General features: G+C 40.3%; 1 protein-coding gene across 12 annotated transcripts in view; it reads right to left on the bottom strand.

Annotated features, from left to right (window-relative positions):
- The window catches only part of CEP192 (centrosomal protein 192), a 132,466-nt gene that overhangs the window by 33,815 nt on the left and 83,422 nt on the right, over positions 1-15,229 (bottom strand). For all 12 annotated transcript variants that reach the window (XM_032293452.1, XM_032293445.1, XM_032293446.1 and 9 more), the window contains 9 exons: positions 10,940-11,065; positions 10,659-10,802; positions 10,475-10,538; positions 9,906-10,045; positions 9,718-9,810; positions 9,062-9,180; positions 7,700-7,873; positions 6,073-6,163; positions 5,729-5,905 (listed from right to left, as the gene is read on the bottom strand). In XM_032293452.1, the coding sequence (XP_032149343.1) occupies positions 5,729-5,905; positions 6,073-6,163; positions 7,700-7,873; positions 9,062-9,180; positions 9,718-9,810; positions 9,906-10,045; positions 10,475-10,538; positions 10,659-10,802; positions 10,940-11,065 (1,128 nt within the window). The remainder of the gene's footprint in view (positions 1-5,728; positions 5,906-6,072; positions 6,164-7,699; positions 7,874-9,061; positions 9,181-9,717; positions 9,811-9,905; positions 10,046-10,474; positions 10,539-10,658; positions 10,803-10,939; positions 11,066-15,229) is intronic.

Genomic DNA, 15,229 nt, shown 5'->3' with positions numbered 1-15,229 from the left:
GTAATAGTTACCCATTTCCAGTCCAACAATATATTAAAGACTTCGTCTTAAGGAAAAAAACAAACCAAAGAGCTGCAAAAGAATTTGATTTCTGATTTGCTAAGAATGAACTATTTCAAAAGCCAAACTTAAATGACAGAGGAATAATGCAAAGATTAGTACAGAAATGTTTGCTTAAGAAGTTTATACACTAATATACTAAAATATACTAATACTTGCAATTTACTTTGAAATGCATTAAAAAGATGAACTGGTGGCTGGCAAGATGGCCAAATAGAAACAGCTCTGGTCTGCAGTTTCCAAGATCAATGCAGAAGGCAGGTGATTTCTGCATTTCCAACAGAGGTACCCAGCTCATCTCACTGGGACTGGTTAGACAGTGGGTACCAGCCCACGGAGGGTGAGCTGAAGCAGAGTGGGCTGTCGCCTTACCTGGGAAGCACAAGGGGTCGGGGAACTCCCTCCCCTATCTAAGGGAAGCCGTGAGGGACTGTACTGTGAGGAACAATGCACTCTGGCTCAGATACTATGCTTTTCCCGTGGTCTTCGCAACACGCACACCAGGAGAGTCCCTCTGGTGTCTATGCCACCAAGGCCCTGGGTTTCAAGCACAAAACTGGGCAGCCATTTGGGCTGGCTCCCTGGGTTCCAGTGGTGCCTGGAACGCAAGCGCGACAGAACCATTCACTCCCCTGGAAAGGGAGCTGAAGCCAGGGAGCCAAGGTCTAGATCAATGGATCCCACCCCCATGGGGCCCAGCAAGCTAAGACCCACTGGCTTGAAATTATCGTTGCCAGCACAGCAATCTGAAGTCGTCCTTGGACGCTCGAGCTTGGTGAGGGAAGGGGCATCTGCCATTGCTGAGGCTTGAGTAGGCGGTTTTCCCCTCACAGTGTAAACAAAGCTGCTGGTAAGTTTGAAATGGAGGGAGCCTACCACAGCATGGCAAAGCCTCTGTAGCCAGACTGCCTCTCGAGGTTCCTCCTCTCTGGGCAGGGCATCTCTGAAAAAATACAGCAGCCCCAGTCAGAGGCTTACAGATAAAACTTCCATCTCCCTGGGACAGAGCAACTGGGGGATATGAACAGACACTTCTCAAAAGAAGACATTTATGTGGCCAACAAACATATGAAAAAAAGCTCTTCATCACTGGTCATTAGAGAAATCAAAACTATAATGAGGTATCATCTCACACCAGTTAGAATGGCAATCATTAAAAAGTCAGGAAACGACAGATGCTAAAAAGGATGTGGAGAAATAGGAACGCTTTTACACTGTTGGTGGGAGTGTAAAGTTCAACCATTGTGGAAAATAGTGTGGCGATCTAGAACCAGAAATATCATTTGACCCAGCAATCCCATTACTGGGTATATATCCAAAGGATTATAAATCATTCTACTATAAAGGCCCATGCATACGTATGTTTACTGCAGCACTGTTCACAGTAGCAAAGACTTGGAACCAACGCAAATGTCCCATCAATGACAGAATGGATAAAGAAAATGTGGCACATATACACTATGGAATACTATGCAGCCATAAAAAGGGATGGGGTTCATGTCCTTTGCAAGGACATGGATGAAGCTAGAAACCATCATCCTCAGCAAACTAACACAGGAACAGAAAACCAAAGGCCGTATGTTCTCACTCATAAGTGGGAGGTGAACAATGAGAACACATGGACACAGGGAGGAGTGGATGATGGGTTGATGGGTGCAGCAAGCCACCATGGCATGTGTATACCTATGTAACAAATTTGCACATGTATCCCAGAACTTAAAGTATAATTAAAAAAAAAAAAAAAGATGAATTGATGGATGGCTAGATATGTGGGAGACAAAATATAGCAAAATGTTAACTGTAGAATCTAAGTGATAGTGTATGTGAGTGTTTAGTGTATAAGCCTTTCAACTTCGCAGTAATTCTGAAACTTTTCATAATAAAATGTTTTTGGGGAAACTCTATTTATAATTCTCTTAGTGTGCAGTCCAGCCAGTGTCAGAGAGAAACATGTAAAAAGGACTAAGCTAAAGACAAGAACTCTTAACGACTCTTGAAGGACAGATACACTGTCAACTGGGGAAGTAGCACACTAGAATCAGGCTTGGGAATCCATCTGCTGCTGCTTCCACAGGGCTCAACCCTTGCAGTAAGCAAGGCTTCACAGAATACACCTCATAAAGACAAATGTAAGGAAAACACCCTGCTGGAAACTTTCTATACTCTTTGAAATGCACATCTTTAACAACTATCTTTCATTCTGAATTACAGGTTGAGTATACCTTATTTGAAGTGCTTGGGGCCAGAAGTGTTCCAGATTTGGGAAAATTTACATTACACCGGTTGAACATCCCTAATTCAAAAATCCAAAATCCAAAATGCTCCAAAGAGCATTTCCTTCGAGCATCGTGTTGGCATTCAAAACGTTTCTGATTTTGGAGCATCATGATTTTGAATTTTCAGATTAGGGATACTCAATCTATACTAAAATAGGTTGCAAAGAATCCCTTGCAAACTTGAAACCATCATAACTTATTCTGAGTTGTGTTATGTACTTAATCAAAATAATATTTTGAAAAAGTAATTTCAGGCACCTCATCAATGTGCACTGTCTTGACTTTTAGTACAAATAAAAGGCATTTCAAGCTCAGCATAGTGGCTCACGCCTGTAATTCCAACACAGGGAGGCCAAGAGGGGCGGATCACTTGAGGTCAGGAATTCATGACAAACTTAGCCAACATGGTGAAATCCCGTCTCTACTAAAAATGCAAAAATTATCCGGGCATGGTGATGGGCGCCTGTAATCCCAGCTACTTGAGAGGCTGAGGCAGGAGAATCGCTTGAATCCGGGAGGTGGAGGTTGCAGTGTACTGAAATAATGCCACTGTACTCCAGGCCAGGCGACGGAATGAGACCATGTCTCAAAATAAATAAATACAAAGCATTTCAAAGGTTTTCAGATTGGAAACTCCTACAAATCCTCCCTCACTCAAAGTGACCTCTGGTAGTTTCAGCAGCAAAAATGTTTCTAATTTTCCCTTTTCCATAGAAACTTACAAGTAAGTTTATCTATAAAACTAAATAGCAAATAAAAGGGAAAAAGGTACCTTTGAAAACACTCATTGTAAGTATTCTGCCTGTATTTTTAAAGCCTAAGAAATCACAAAATTACTACTGAGTAACAAGGTTAAGAACAAAAAAAAAAATGATTGGCTGGCCTCGTGACTCACACCTATAATCCCAGCATTTTGGGAGGCCGAGGTGAGCGGATCATGAGGTCAAGATATGGAGACCATCCTGGCCAACATGGTGAAATCCTGTCTCTACTAAAAATAGGAAAATTAGCTGGGCATGATGGCGTGTGCTTGTAGTCCCAGCTACTCGGAAGGCTGAGGCAGGATAACTGCTTGAACCTGAGAGGCGGAGGTTGCAGTGAGCTGAGATCCCACCACTGCACTCCAGCCTGGCAATGGAGCAAGACTCTGTCTCACAAAATAAAAAAGTAAAGAAAAAAACAATGATTAAATGAAATAAATCTGACTCACACCAGTAAATCCAGATTAAAGAAGAGAAACCATTGTTCCTAACCTCAGTACTACTGAAATGTTGAGCTGTATGATTATTTGTGGTTAGAACTGTCCTGGGCTTTCTCGGATATTCACCTCTATCCACTTGGTGCCAGTAGCCTTCTTGTCCTGTCCCCAGTTATGACAAACCAAAAGTAACTCCAGATTCTGCCAATGTCCCCTAGCAGTAACACAAGCTCTGGTTGAGAACCACTGCTCCAATACATAAAGCTGTTATTAGTACCCTAGAGACTACACAATAAATAAATGTGTGCTCTGCATTCAGCCAGCCTGAATTTGAACCTTGTCTCTATCACTGACCAGCAAGTAAGATGCACGATCACAGCCACGCATCTCTTGCAGCCTCAGTTTACACATGTGCAGAATGGCAAGAGTAGTATTATCCTGGACAGTTGTTTTGAAGATAAAAATGTGACAATCCACCATCTTAGTCTATCAGTGTTGCTGTAACAGAATACTATAGATTGGGTAATTTATAAAGAACAGAAATTCATTCTTTACAGTTCTGGAGGCTGGAAGTCCAAGATCAGGTGCCGGTTTCTAGTGAGGGCTGCTCTCTGTTTCTAAGATCTCACCTTGAATCCTGCAAGTTCCAGAGAGGAGAAATGCTGTGTCCTTACATGGCAGAAGGTAGAAGGGCAAAAGGGCCAAACTCCTTCCCTCAAACCTTTTTATAACAGCATTAATCCATTCCTGAGGGCAACACCTCCCAAAGGGATCCATCTCCCTACACTGCTGTATTGCAGAGTAAGTTTCTAATACAGAAATTTGGGAGACACATTCAATCATAGCATCCACATAGTGATTGAGGGTAGTGCCCGGAATACAATCAACATGTAACAAATAATCAATACATTTTTATTTGCAGTCCCATCATGCTTTATGGTATTCAAAACACAGATCATTTCATTTGTTCCTCACAACCAAATTGGCAAGTTGGGACAGCAAGTAGCTGCTGATGAGATGAGAGAGGAAATGCCTAATCCAAGGTGAGTGTAAGTAACAGAGACAGGGCTGGCTCCCTGGGTTCTCCTGTCCAGCGCAGCTCATGGGGCCAATCAAGTGGCTCTACTGGAAACAGAGGTCAAGCTCCAGTGTCAAATAAAGCTGTAATACATATCTAACTTTAAAAACTTTTAGATATTGTTAATCTTGTAATTTATCACATTCCCTCTTTAACAATAGGATATAGAACCAAAATTTGAGCCCCAACCCCACTGCCAAACACTTGTGCAGTTATAAGGTATGCACATCCATGTAACTGGAGTTTCCTCCGACTGTCTTCCATTGCTTCCTTTCCTCTATGACTTATCACTTTCATCTCTAATTGCTGTGAATGTGTCTACACAATGGCTTTAAATCCTTTTTACCTATTATACTGACAATTAAAAAGCATAAAAACTCTCGTCTTTGTATCCCCAGCATCTGGAACAGAGGCTAGGAAATTTAGTCAATGGATATTTGGTATGGTCTAAATGGTGATGTCACCCCCCCAAATTCACATGCTGAAACCTAGTCCCCAGTGTGACAGTACTAAGAGATGTGGCCTTTGGGGAAGTGATTAAGCCATGAGGGCTCCTGCCCTGTGAATGGGCTTAATACCCTTATAAAAGACTGGAGACTTAATACCCTTCCCACTATATGTGGGCACAAAAAGGCAGAGGGCAACCATCACCAGACAACGCATCTGCTAGCACCCTGATCTTGGGCTTCCCAACTTCCAGAACTGTGAGCAGTAAATTTCTGTTGTTTATTATGAATTACCCAGTGGTATTTAGTTATAGCAGACTGAATAGACAAGACAGTATTTTTGTTGAATTGAAAAAGTAAAACTTAATGGGAAAGTTAGTATCTTAAACAGCTCCACCTGGATTTACCCAAAGATATATTCCTAAAAAGCTAGGTACATTTCAACGTTTCCAAATTAAAATGAAACTTAAAAGCATTAGAAAGACTGGTATGCTGGCTGCTTATTATAACTGTCCAATTCTGCAAGGCATATAAATTACTTCCTAACTTTTAAGTCTAGATAATTACGTATTTTCACTTATAAAAAGCAAAGTATATAACTTACAACATTCAACCAGTTATAACATGGCATAAACTCAAGGGGAAGGGAAAAGGAATAAAATGATCTTACTGTGAACTTAACGCCTGGTTGTGATCGATTTCCAAGTTGTTTGATTTCCAGTCTAGCCAACATGCAAGATAATCGAGTAGGTGCAAACAATACAGAGATGATAATGTCTTCCTTTGGGTGAATTCTGATCTCATAGTTACTGGTCAATCGCTGTTCTGAACCAAAAGTGTTCTGAAGCTAAAATTTAAAGACAGTCACTGCATATAACAAAGCAGTAGTACAAATAAAACATATCGTTAACACAAATTCTTAAGAGATAAATAACACAAAAGGGTCTACATATGTAAGTGATCCAGACCCTGATAAAACAGAAGACATAACAAGAGTCCATGTACTCTACGAACCTGAAAGCAGTCCTGATCTTGTCCTTTAATAAGCAGTCGTAAATGTTGAGTTGTAGATGCAGAATTATTTCTTAAAGCTAGTTTCAGAAGCCTAAAAACAATTACACATTTTAAATATGGTTTTCCTCCATGGATATTACTATTATCATAAAAACTAAGCCAAATAAAGCCAACCACAATGTCTAGAGATGGACTGACTACGTGAGCCATCTCAGCAGCCTAGTATTGTCTCTAGATTCTATGTTGCTGAAAATGTATGCTCAAGACTCACCATAGAGGCTTTTTGGTTTAATCTCTACCTAGTGATAGCTCTGCACCTGACCATATTATTTACACTATGTGTATAAATATCTGTCACATAAAACATTAATCAATGAAAATCCAGGTGAAGAAATTCATCAAGTCATTAAGTCAATGCCACACCTACCCTGAATACCTAGTTTATCCAAGTGAGCTTTCAGGGAAACAAGGGGTCCTAGGCTAAGAGGCTCATTTGCACAAAGTAGGGTTTTAAACAGTATATTGAAGTAACTCTACTTTTAAAGAAGCTGCAATGCACAAGAATGGACATATAATAGCAGCTGACTGATAAAAACACTACATTTGTTGAAACTGTGAATCCTGTCTTCACTAGAGAACAGAATACATGAGTAAATCTCTATTTTACTTAAATTTGGGGAAGATCAGCAGCTAATAAATCAGCAGCTGAGGTCTGTGTCTCATCTACCTTGTGTTAAGAGAAACACAGACAACTTTGGCTATTGACACCTCCAGGAAAAGCCTTTCACAGGTACAATGACTGGGGAAGAATCACCCGAAAGAAACATTATTTTGTAAAGTTTTCATTTTCATTTATTTATTTTGTAATTTGTAAAGCACTGTGGTTATCATTTGCAAGTACAGAGTTATCAGGTGGGATGGGAGAAGCTAGGTTTCCATGGAGTCACATCATCAGTTAAACGTGTTCAAATGTCAAGAACAAGCCAGTTACTGCTTGAGTGAAGTGTAACTGTTTCTGCCATAGGCTTCTGAGAGATGTTTCTTTCAGAGACACTTTTAAAGATAAACCTGTGCAATACAGGGAGTCTCAAGAAACAAAACAAAACAAAACCACCAAACAATTTTACAGTAAATACTACCTCCCATTTCTTAAGGTGCCCCTCTCCCTTAGGTGCTCCATTCGCTGTGGTCGGGAAGTATGACACTCAAGTCTGGTGCATCAAAAGCACTTCCATGGGTTTTGCTAAAACCATGTGGTTGCTGACTGGGAAATTTAGGTCATTTAGAAGAATGGATATACTGCATATTCTCTATGCAGTTCTCCATAAATCTCTCTCTCGGCTGGCTTTTGAAAAATACAGAGTGGCAGTGAGTTTAAGCGGATACTCAGTCTTCAGCAGCAACTATATGGTTGGTCATGTGTCAGGTGCTCTTTGCAGGACTGGAATATATGTTAAAGAAAAGCTCAATCAGGACACATGCCCATCTAGGAGGCTTTTCCAGTTCTGCACAATTGAGCCTGAAGAGTATCTATTATGACAAAATTTTCCTGCAAACATTAATTTGTGGTCTGCTCCAAAATATGTACAAATAGTGGACTGACCATGTGTCAATCTTTGACACTTACTGTGTTCTACCAAGAGGGACTCCTCCCCAAGCCAGAAATTGTTTGTTGGACAAAATTGATGGAATATCTAAGCAAGGTCCAAGTGACAGCGGTTTACTTTCTGAAGAAACGACTTCACCTTTTAACACTACTTCATACTGAGGTCCAAATGGCTGCACAAATATTTTCAAGATCCTAAGAAAGAAAGAAATCTGAATTGAAGGTCCTGTATTTGATTTCTTTTTGCGACTGTTTCCTACATGTTTGCGTTGTCCAAAAGAGCGAGCTAGGTGTTGAGGATATGATGAAATTCCCACCCTTAGAGCTTGCGCTGCAGAGAATAAAGACAAGGAGAGAGACAATCGCAATGGCACCTGCACAGGGGGTGTGAGAAACCACGGAGTTTTAGGAATGCTATTTTTGAGACATTTGGGAAGAGTGGAGGAAAGCCTCCCAGAAGGAGTCAGCCCAGGGAAGCTGAGGGCAAGCATTCCAGGCACAGGCATTCATACTGGTGCAAGCAAGACTCTCCTCTTCTGTAAGGTCACAAGAGCAGACTGAGCACATGATAAAGTGTTCTACAACCCAGGCAGGGGGATAAGCCACATGTGTCTCAGAGGAGAGTATACTTTAAGTTACGGTTACACAAGCAAGCTCAGTACTCATGCCAGTGGTGCTCTAACTCTAATTTGATATTCACTTATGATTTGGGTGCTAAGAAGTCATGGGCCTGGAGAAAAAATGGGGAAAGGTATCTTAACAGCTGACAAGGTCAACTAACAGTTTCGGGAGAAAAAGTGAATGAGAAACACCTCTTATTATTTACTTTTGTCAGAATATACTTGAAAATAATAATTTATTCATTTCTATTCAACTGGTTTAAAAGATTTTTAGTTAAAAAAAGAAGATAATCTGAAGCTAAATAAAAGGAAATTAAACAGAGTCATACCATCTATTAGGTAGAAAATATATGGACTTTGTCATTCAGGTTGTGGAATTTTAAAGCACATCTAAGTAGGTGGCTGTTTTGAGAGACGAGTAAAACTTTGTCATTTTAACTTTTTTTTTTTTTTTTTTTGGAGACGGAGTCTCGTTCTGTTGCCCAGGCTGGAGTGCAGTGGCATAATCTCAGCTCACTGCAACCTCTGCCTCCTGAGTTCAAGCGATTCTCCCAACTCAGCCTCCCGAGTAGCTGGGACTACAGGTACATACCACTATACCTGTCTAATTTTTGTATCTTTAGTAGAGATGGGGTTTCGTCATGCTGCCTAAGCTGGTTTCAAACTCCTGACTTCAGGTAATCCACTTACCTCCGCCTCCCAAAGTGCTGGGATTACAGGCATGAGTCACTATGTCCAGCCCATTAAAACATTTTTATATTACCTTTCCTCAAAGGCTTCAGGATCCTTTGGAGTAAATGAAACAATAACCTCATGTTCTTCTCCAGGTTTAAGGAACAGATTCTTAGGATCCACTGAAAAGTGACTTCCTTGTTCTGGGACCTAAACATAGTGACAGAATCATAACTGAATGTCAACTTACAGAAATGTGGCTTTCACTCAGTCACTCCTGCCTTATGTGCCTTTCTCATTTACTAGGACAGGTTGTTTGTCCCCTCCTCATCTGTCACAGCCTCAACTTGTCCTATTCTCTTGGAAAGAATATTCCTTTCTCTTCTATAACAAACCTTATCTTATACCTCACCCCAAATTTCAGATCACTAACTCCCTCTCACACTCATCCTCAGGTCTCAGAAATGATGTCAACCTGTGTGGATCACTCTTCACCAACTCCAACCAAAGGGTGACATGCATGTTTTTCAGTAACTAAGAACTTGGTTCTCATATTTAAGACACTGGACTCTAAACTTAAAAGCACCACAGCATATATTTACAGTTTTTAAAAGCTCTCAGTCATTCTTTCATCTGATGCTCAGGGCACTCTGACAGGCCAGGTGGACCACAGCAGCCTGTACAAGGTAAGGAGCTCTCATAGTCTGAGGAAAGACTATCTTATAGCACTCTGACAGAAGTGCATACCTTGATATCCAAATGAACTTCAATGTTCCCAGCATTTTTCAAAGGTAAGTGCTGCTTTGTTGAGGAAGCCACTTTGGCCAACAAATGCATCGTCTGGAGGATGGGGCAAGACAGACATTTCAACAAACTGTCACAAAGTGAAAGCAGCATGAAGGAAAGCAAACGGTAGAGAGGAGGAATGAGACTACCTGCAAGTCCCTGGGAGCGTGGATCCTAGCTATTCCTGCTCTTGCTCGGAGACTCACACTTCTAAGAACTGGTGTCGGGTTTGGGCTGTCAACTTCTATATCAACTTTTGCTAAGAATTCTTCTGCTGAGTCCAGAATCTCTAAAAAATGTCATTCTTTTAGCTCAGAGAACAGAGTTATTTAATTGTAATTGCCATCAGCAGTCCCATACAGTGCCCTTAGGGGCAGTAAGAAGATTTAGGCAAGAATTTTTTTTTAAGAGTTAAAAGAATAGAAATGAGTGAAGAGAAAGGTGGAAAAAGAAAGAAAACATCCACCTGGTAAATGTGATAAGATAAATTAACACAAAATATTCCAAAAGGTTTTCAGTGCTGCCTGCACTGAAAATCCTGCCACACTTACACAGGATTGACCCTAAATGGCATGCCATCTGCCTCATTTTCAAAACAGTCTACAATACTTGACAAATTTCAAAGTATTGACATTTATTGACAAAGGAAATAAGTCTCAAATTTGTAGTTTATTTAGCTACAGATTAAAGCAATTCCTACAAAAGGTAAACATGATACCTGAAGAGCTGATCTGTTTCTTTGGAGTATGGAAAAGAACCCAAATCATCAGGAATTCTGGATCCTATAAAATTAAAGAAAAATCTGTCTTAACATAAACTGGTATTAAGACTAAAATCTTAATGAAAGAAAAGCAGTTTAGAAGCTTAATTTCCTCTTTATTTCTAAGCCAGTTCTCTCCTACCTGTCCATCATAACTAGCAGGCATCATATAGTTGACCACAGAAGGGCCTGCTAGCCGAGTGACCACATCAGCGCAAGAAGCAACTTCTGCAGGCGCTCGGACGGGTTCCTTGGAAAACGTGAAACAGTGCCAGGCTATGGCATTCTGTTTAGAAATACAAGAATCAGTTCAGTAAAGCCAACAGTGTAATGCAAACTTTGTTAACAAAATCCTTTAAAAAAATGTACCTTCGTAAGATCAGTGCATTCTGGAAACAGTTCCTTACTATATGTCATACTTACAGCATTAATAATCAGTCTAATTGGTACAGTGGCATGCGTCCGGTTTATTAATTTTAGTGGGAGGGATTTCCAGCCTCCGTAAGTCAAGTCACCAAAATCAAGAACATTTTTCTTTTCTGTTTCTACCTAATTAACAAAAAAAGGGATTTATAAAAAGCAATATATTAATAAACAGCACAACACATATGTTCATATCACTGCCATTTCTAGCCACAAAGTATGAGTCAGCATTAAGTAAAACTTACCTACATTTTCCCAGGCTATTTAACAATTACTTATTTTCTACAAAAATAAATGTTAAATTCTTCTTTTGAGGTAGTCTATGTACCCAAATATACTACAGAATTAAGCTGCTGTTACTTCGTAAGCACTTTATCTTAAGATGAACTGGTAATTTTATTAAATTATAGACCCCTTTTCAATGAGTTCTATTATTACAATAATGATTTCTCAATATCCTTCAAAGATATCATTAATGTCTTGGCATTTTCAGATTTAATCTGCAAATGTTAAAATGGTATCAAAACAGACATATCAAAAATTTAAAACAAGTGCCGACGATCATGACAGACTCACTTCCCTAAATGCGGGAAGCCAACCTAACTCAGACCCCTCACAAACCCACGTGTGGAAATGTTTGACAGTACAGGAACCCCTGCCAGATATCAAAATCGATGGGTGTCCCTGACATGAAATGTCATAGTATTTGCATATAACCCAGGCACATCCTCCTATATATTTCAAATCATCTCTAGGTTACTTATAGTACCTAATACAATGTAAATGCTATGTAAATAGCTGTTATATTTTATTGTTAGAGAACAATGACAAGAAAAAAATGTCTATACATGTTCAACACAGATGCAACTGCCCTTTTTTTTATTCTGAATTATTTTGACCCAAGATTGGTAGAACACAAGAATGCAGAACCCACAGGTACAGAGGGCTAACTATACTACACACACACACACACACACACACACACACACACACACACACACGTATTTTGTTTTGCTCGAGCCAAAGACAAAATAAGTAGAGACCAAAGGCAGACCAGCAAGTGGGAGCTGACTTCCATTGAGCCCCAGGAAGGTCTGGGTTCAAGGAAGCCCTCAAGGTGGTAGAGCTTTAATACATTCCAGAGAACCAAAGAAGAAAAGATGTGACTTCAAGCTTGTTGTGAGCAGGGCGAGGCTGGAATGGAATTTGTAATCTGTGCATAAAGCCCAGAAACTCAAAGGAATAAAATGAAAAGGGAACTGAAAAAAAATTGTTCACATGTCTATGGAGTTAACAAGGTACCTGTCCAGAGATGAGTAGCATAGAAGATTACTTGCAAGAACATGAAAGCCTAGGCCTAGGTCACACTGGACATGAGAGCCCCAAGCTAAAAAAAAAAAATCACAAAGGCTTTCAACATCTCCAACATTTCTGCAAAAGTACTCTCTAGGGACACTTCTAAAGACTAGGACACATCATGGGTTTCCTAAAGTAAAAAGCAGCCTCAATGAATGTGAACTCACATTAAAAAATTTTAAATATCAAAAAATTATAATCTACTGGAAGAAAATCAGGAACACTTAGCAAAAGTAACTCGTAGATGCATTAGTAACCCAAGAACTAGAAACATGAAATAAACTATGAAATAAGTTCACTTTAAATGTAGACAACAGAGTCCATAACAGAGGGAAAAGCAAGAGATTCATGAAGCAATTGTGAGCAAAATGACGTATAAACAGCTTGATAAATCTGTTAACGATGTTAATGTTGGGACTGTAAAAACTGTTTAGAACTAAAACATTCGTCAAAGGTAACATGGAAGGAAAAGAGGAGCATCTAAATGAGATGCTGTTTTCATCTTGTTGGAAGAGTCTGCTTTAGTCATCTCATTATTGAAGTTATACATATTAATGTTGAAAATAAGCTATTTGAGGGGGTTCAGGTGGTAACATGGCATTTTGAATACTGGCTTCCTTTCTTGCAGGCTTGATTTGCCTGGTGACTAAATTACTAGTGACTAGTTTACTAACTGGGCCATTCAAGGAAGTCAGGTTAACATAAAAGAAACATGTCACCTGAATGCACTTAATGGTGTTGAAATGTCCACCTTCTTAAACTGTGTGATGAAATTAGTTCTAAAGAAGATAGCAGATCAATACTGAAGTACTCTCTGTTTGTTGCAAAATCTCATGTTTTGGATGTTATATGAGTCCTATTTGCCTGAGTTAATTTAACCTTTTTCTGCCTATCTTAGGGACTGGCTGTCTCTTTCAGAACTCTGTCCAAAGAGTGCATGGAATATAATTTGTAAAGCCTTCCACACCTGACAGTATCTATATGTGTGTGTTTAAACCAATTCTTGAAAGCTTACAATAGAGCTACATAGTAACAGTATTTATTAAAGAATCACAATTGTAAACATGAGCATAACTTAATAGATTCTAGTTTAGTTCTTCTGTAACTACAGCCTTGTATTTTTGCTGTTGTTATATTAGAATAATTTTTAAATGTTGTCTTTAAATAAAAATATGTATTTTAAGCACTCATGCAAAAAATGAACACTTTTTAAATGTGTGTTTTCTCCATAAGAATTGTAAACATTAAACAAATCACCTATAATGGAATTGATTAATGACTTCTGAGCAAGTTGCTTTGGCCAGACAACATACAAAAACTTTTATATATCAGAAATATGTGCACTCCTATGTTTGCTGTAGCACTGTTTACAACAGCTAAGATTTGGAAGCAATCTAAATGCTCATCAACAGATGAATGGATAAAGAAAATATGGTACACATAAAAAACGGTGTACAATTCACCCATAAGAAGAATGAGATCCAGTCATTTGCAACAACATGAGTGGAAGTAGAGATCACTATATTAAGTTAAATAAATCAGGCACAGAAAGACAAACATCACATGTTCTCACTTATTTGTGGGTTTTAAAAATGAAATCAATTGAACTTATAGAACAGAAAGATGATTACCAAAGGCTCAGAAGGGTAGGGGTTAGCAGTGAGGTGGGGATGGTTAATGAGTACAAAACAAATAGAAAGAATGAATTAAGACCTATTATTTGATAGCACAATAGGATGACTATAGCCAGTAATAATTGTATATTTTAAAATAACTTAGGGAGAGAGATCCAAGATGGCCCTTTAGGAACAGCTCGGAGTTGCAGCTCCCAGTGAAAGCGCAGAGGGTGAGTGGACGCCACATTTTTATTGCCCACGGACCAGGAGATTCCCAGGCGGAGGAGCCCCACGGGTCGCCGGCGCGGCTGTTGTGGCCAGCGCAGTTCTTTTGGTCATCTGGGCTGCTTTGCCCCGCGTGGCTGCTTTGTTGGCGCCCCTGCCGGCGGTTCTCCATACAAAATACACTGGTCCGGGTGCCCTTTTGGCTTGCGATTGGAGCCCCGGGAAGTCGCACATTCATCTGATTAAAGAGGGGACTGAACAGGGAGTCAGGCCAGGAGATTCCTGAGCAAAAAAAGCGCCGTGAATCTCAGCGGCGCTGTGTAAGCCGGCGCAGAAGGTCGCCGCACGGGAAACAGATCCCGGTGCCCTTTCAACATGCGACTGGAACACCTGGGATAAAAAAGAAAAAAAAAAAAAAAAGGCTCTGAGGCAGGGAGCCACGTAATCAGGCTCAGCTGGTCCCACCCCCACAAAAGAACAGCAATCAGAAACTGTCTGGATTGAGAGTTTCACAGCAAGAGCAGCTGAACCCAGGACAGTCCAGCTCTGTGGGGGAGTGGTGTCCGCCATTACCTAGGCACTCCACCACTACGGATGCCATTGCTGAGGCAGCCTGCCGTTGCCAAGGCAATCCGCCATTGCTGAGGCTGCCTGCCGTTGCGGAGGCAACCTGGCATTACAGAGACAGTCCGCCAATACAGAGGCGGGCCACCATTGCCAAGGCAGTTCTAACTATGCCCATATAAACAAGACTGCAGCTCAGCAAAGCCTTTATAGGCAGGCAGTGACTAGGATGCCTTCTTGCTATGCAGGGCAGCCCTGGAAAAAAAAAAAAAAAAAAAAGGCAGCAGCACAATGTAAACTCATAAATAAAGCCCTAACTCCCTGGGACAGAGCACCTGGGAACAAAAACCGGTTTATGAGTTCTGCAGCAGACTTAAACGTACCTGCCCAGCAGCTCTGAATGAACAATGGAGCTCACAGCTGACCACTTGAGCTCCTATAAAAGACAGACTGTCTCCTCAAACAATGCCCTGACCCCTGAACATCCAAAGAGTCACCTCATAAAGGAGAGAACAGACTGACATTTGGC

The sequence above is a fragment of the Sapajus apella genome, unplaced genomic scaffold (genome assembly GCF_009761245.1).
Source record: "Sapajus apella isolate SASKATOON/1434 unplaced genomic scaffold, GSC_monkey_1.0 scaffold29, whole genome shotgun sequence".
Classification (NCBI taxonomy): Eukaryota; Metazoa; Chordata; class Mammalia; order Primates; family Cebidae; genus Sapajus; species Sapajus apella.
Note: the sequence above shows the minus strand (reverse complement) of the source record. Positions and strands in the feature narration are given on the sequence as shown.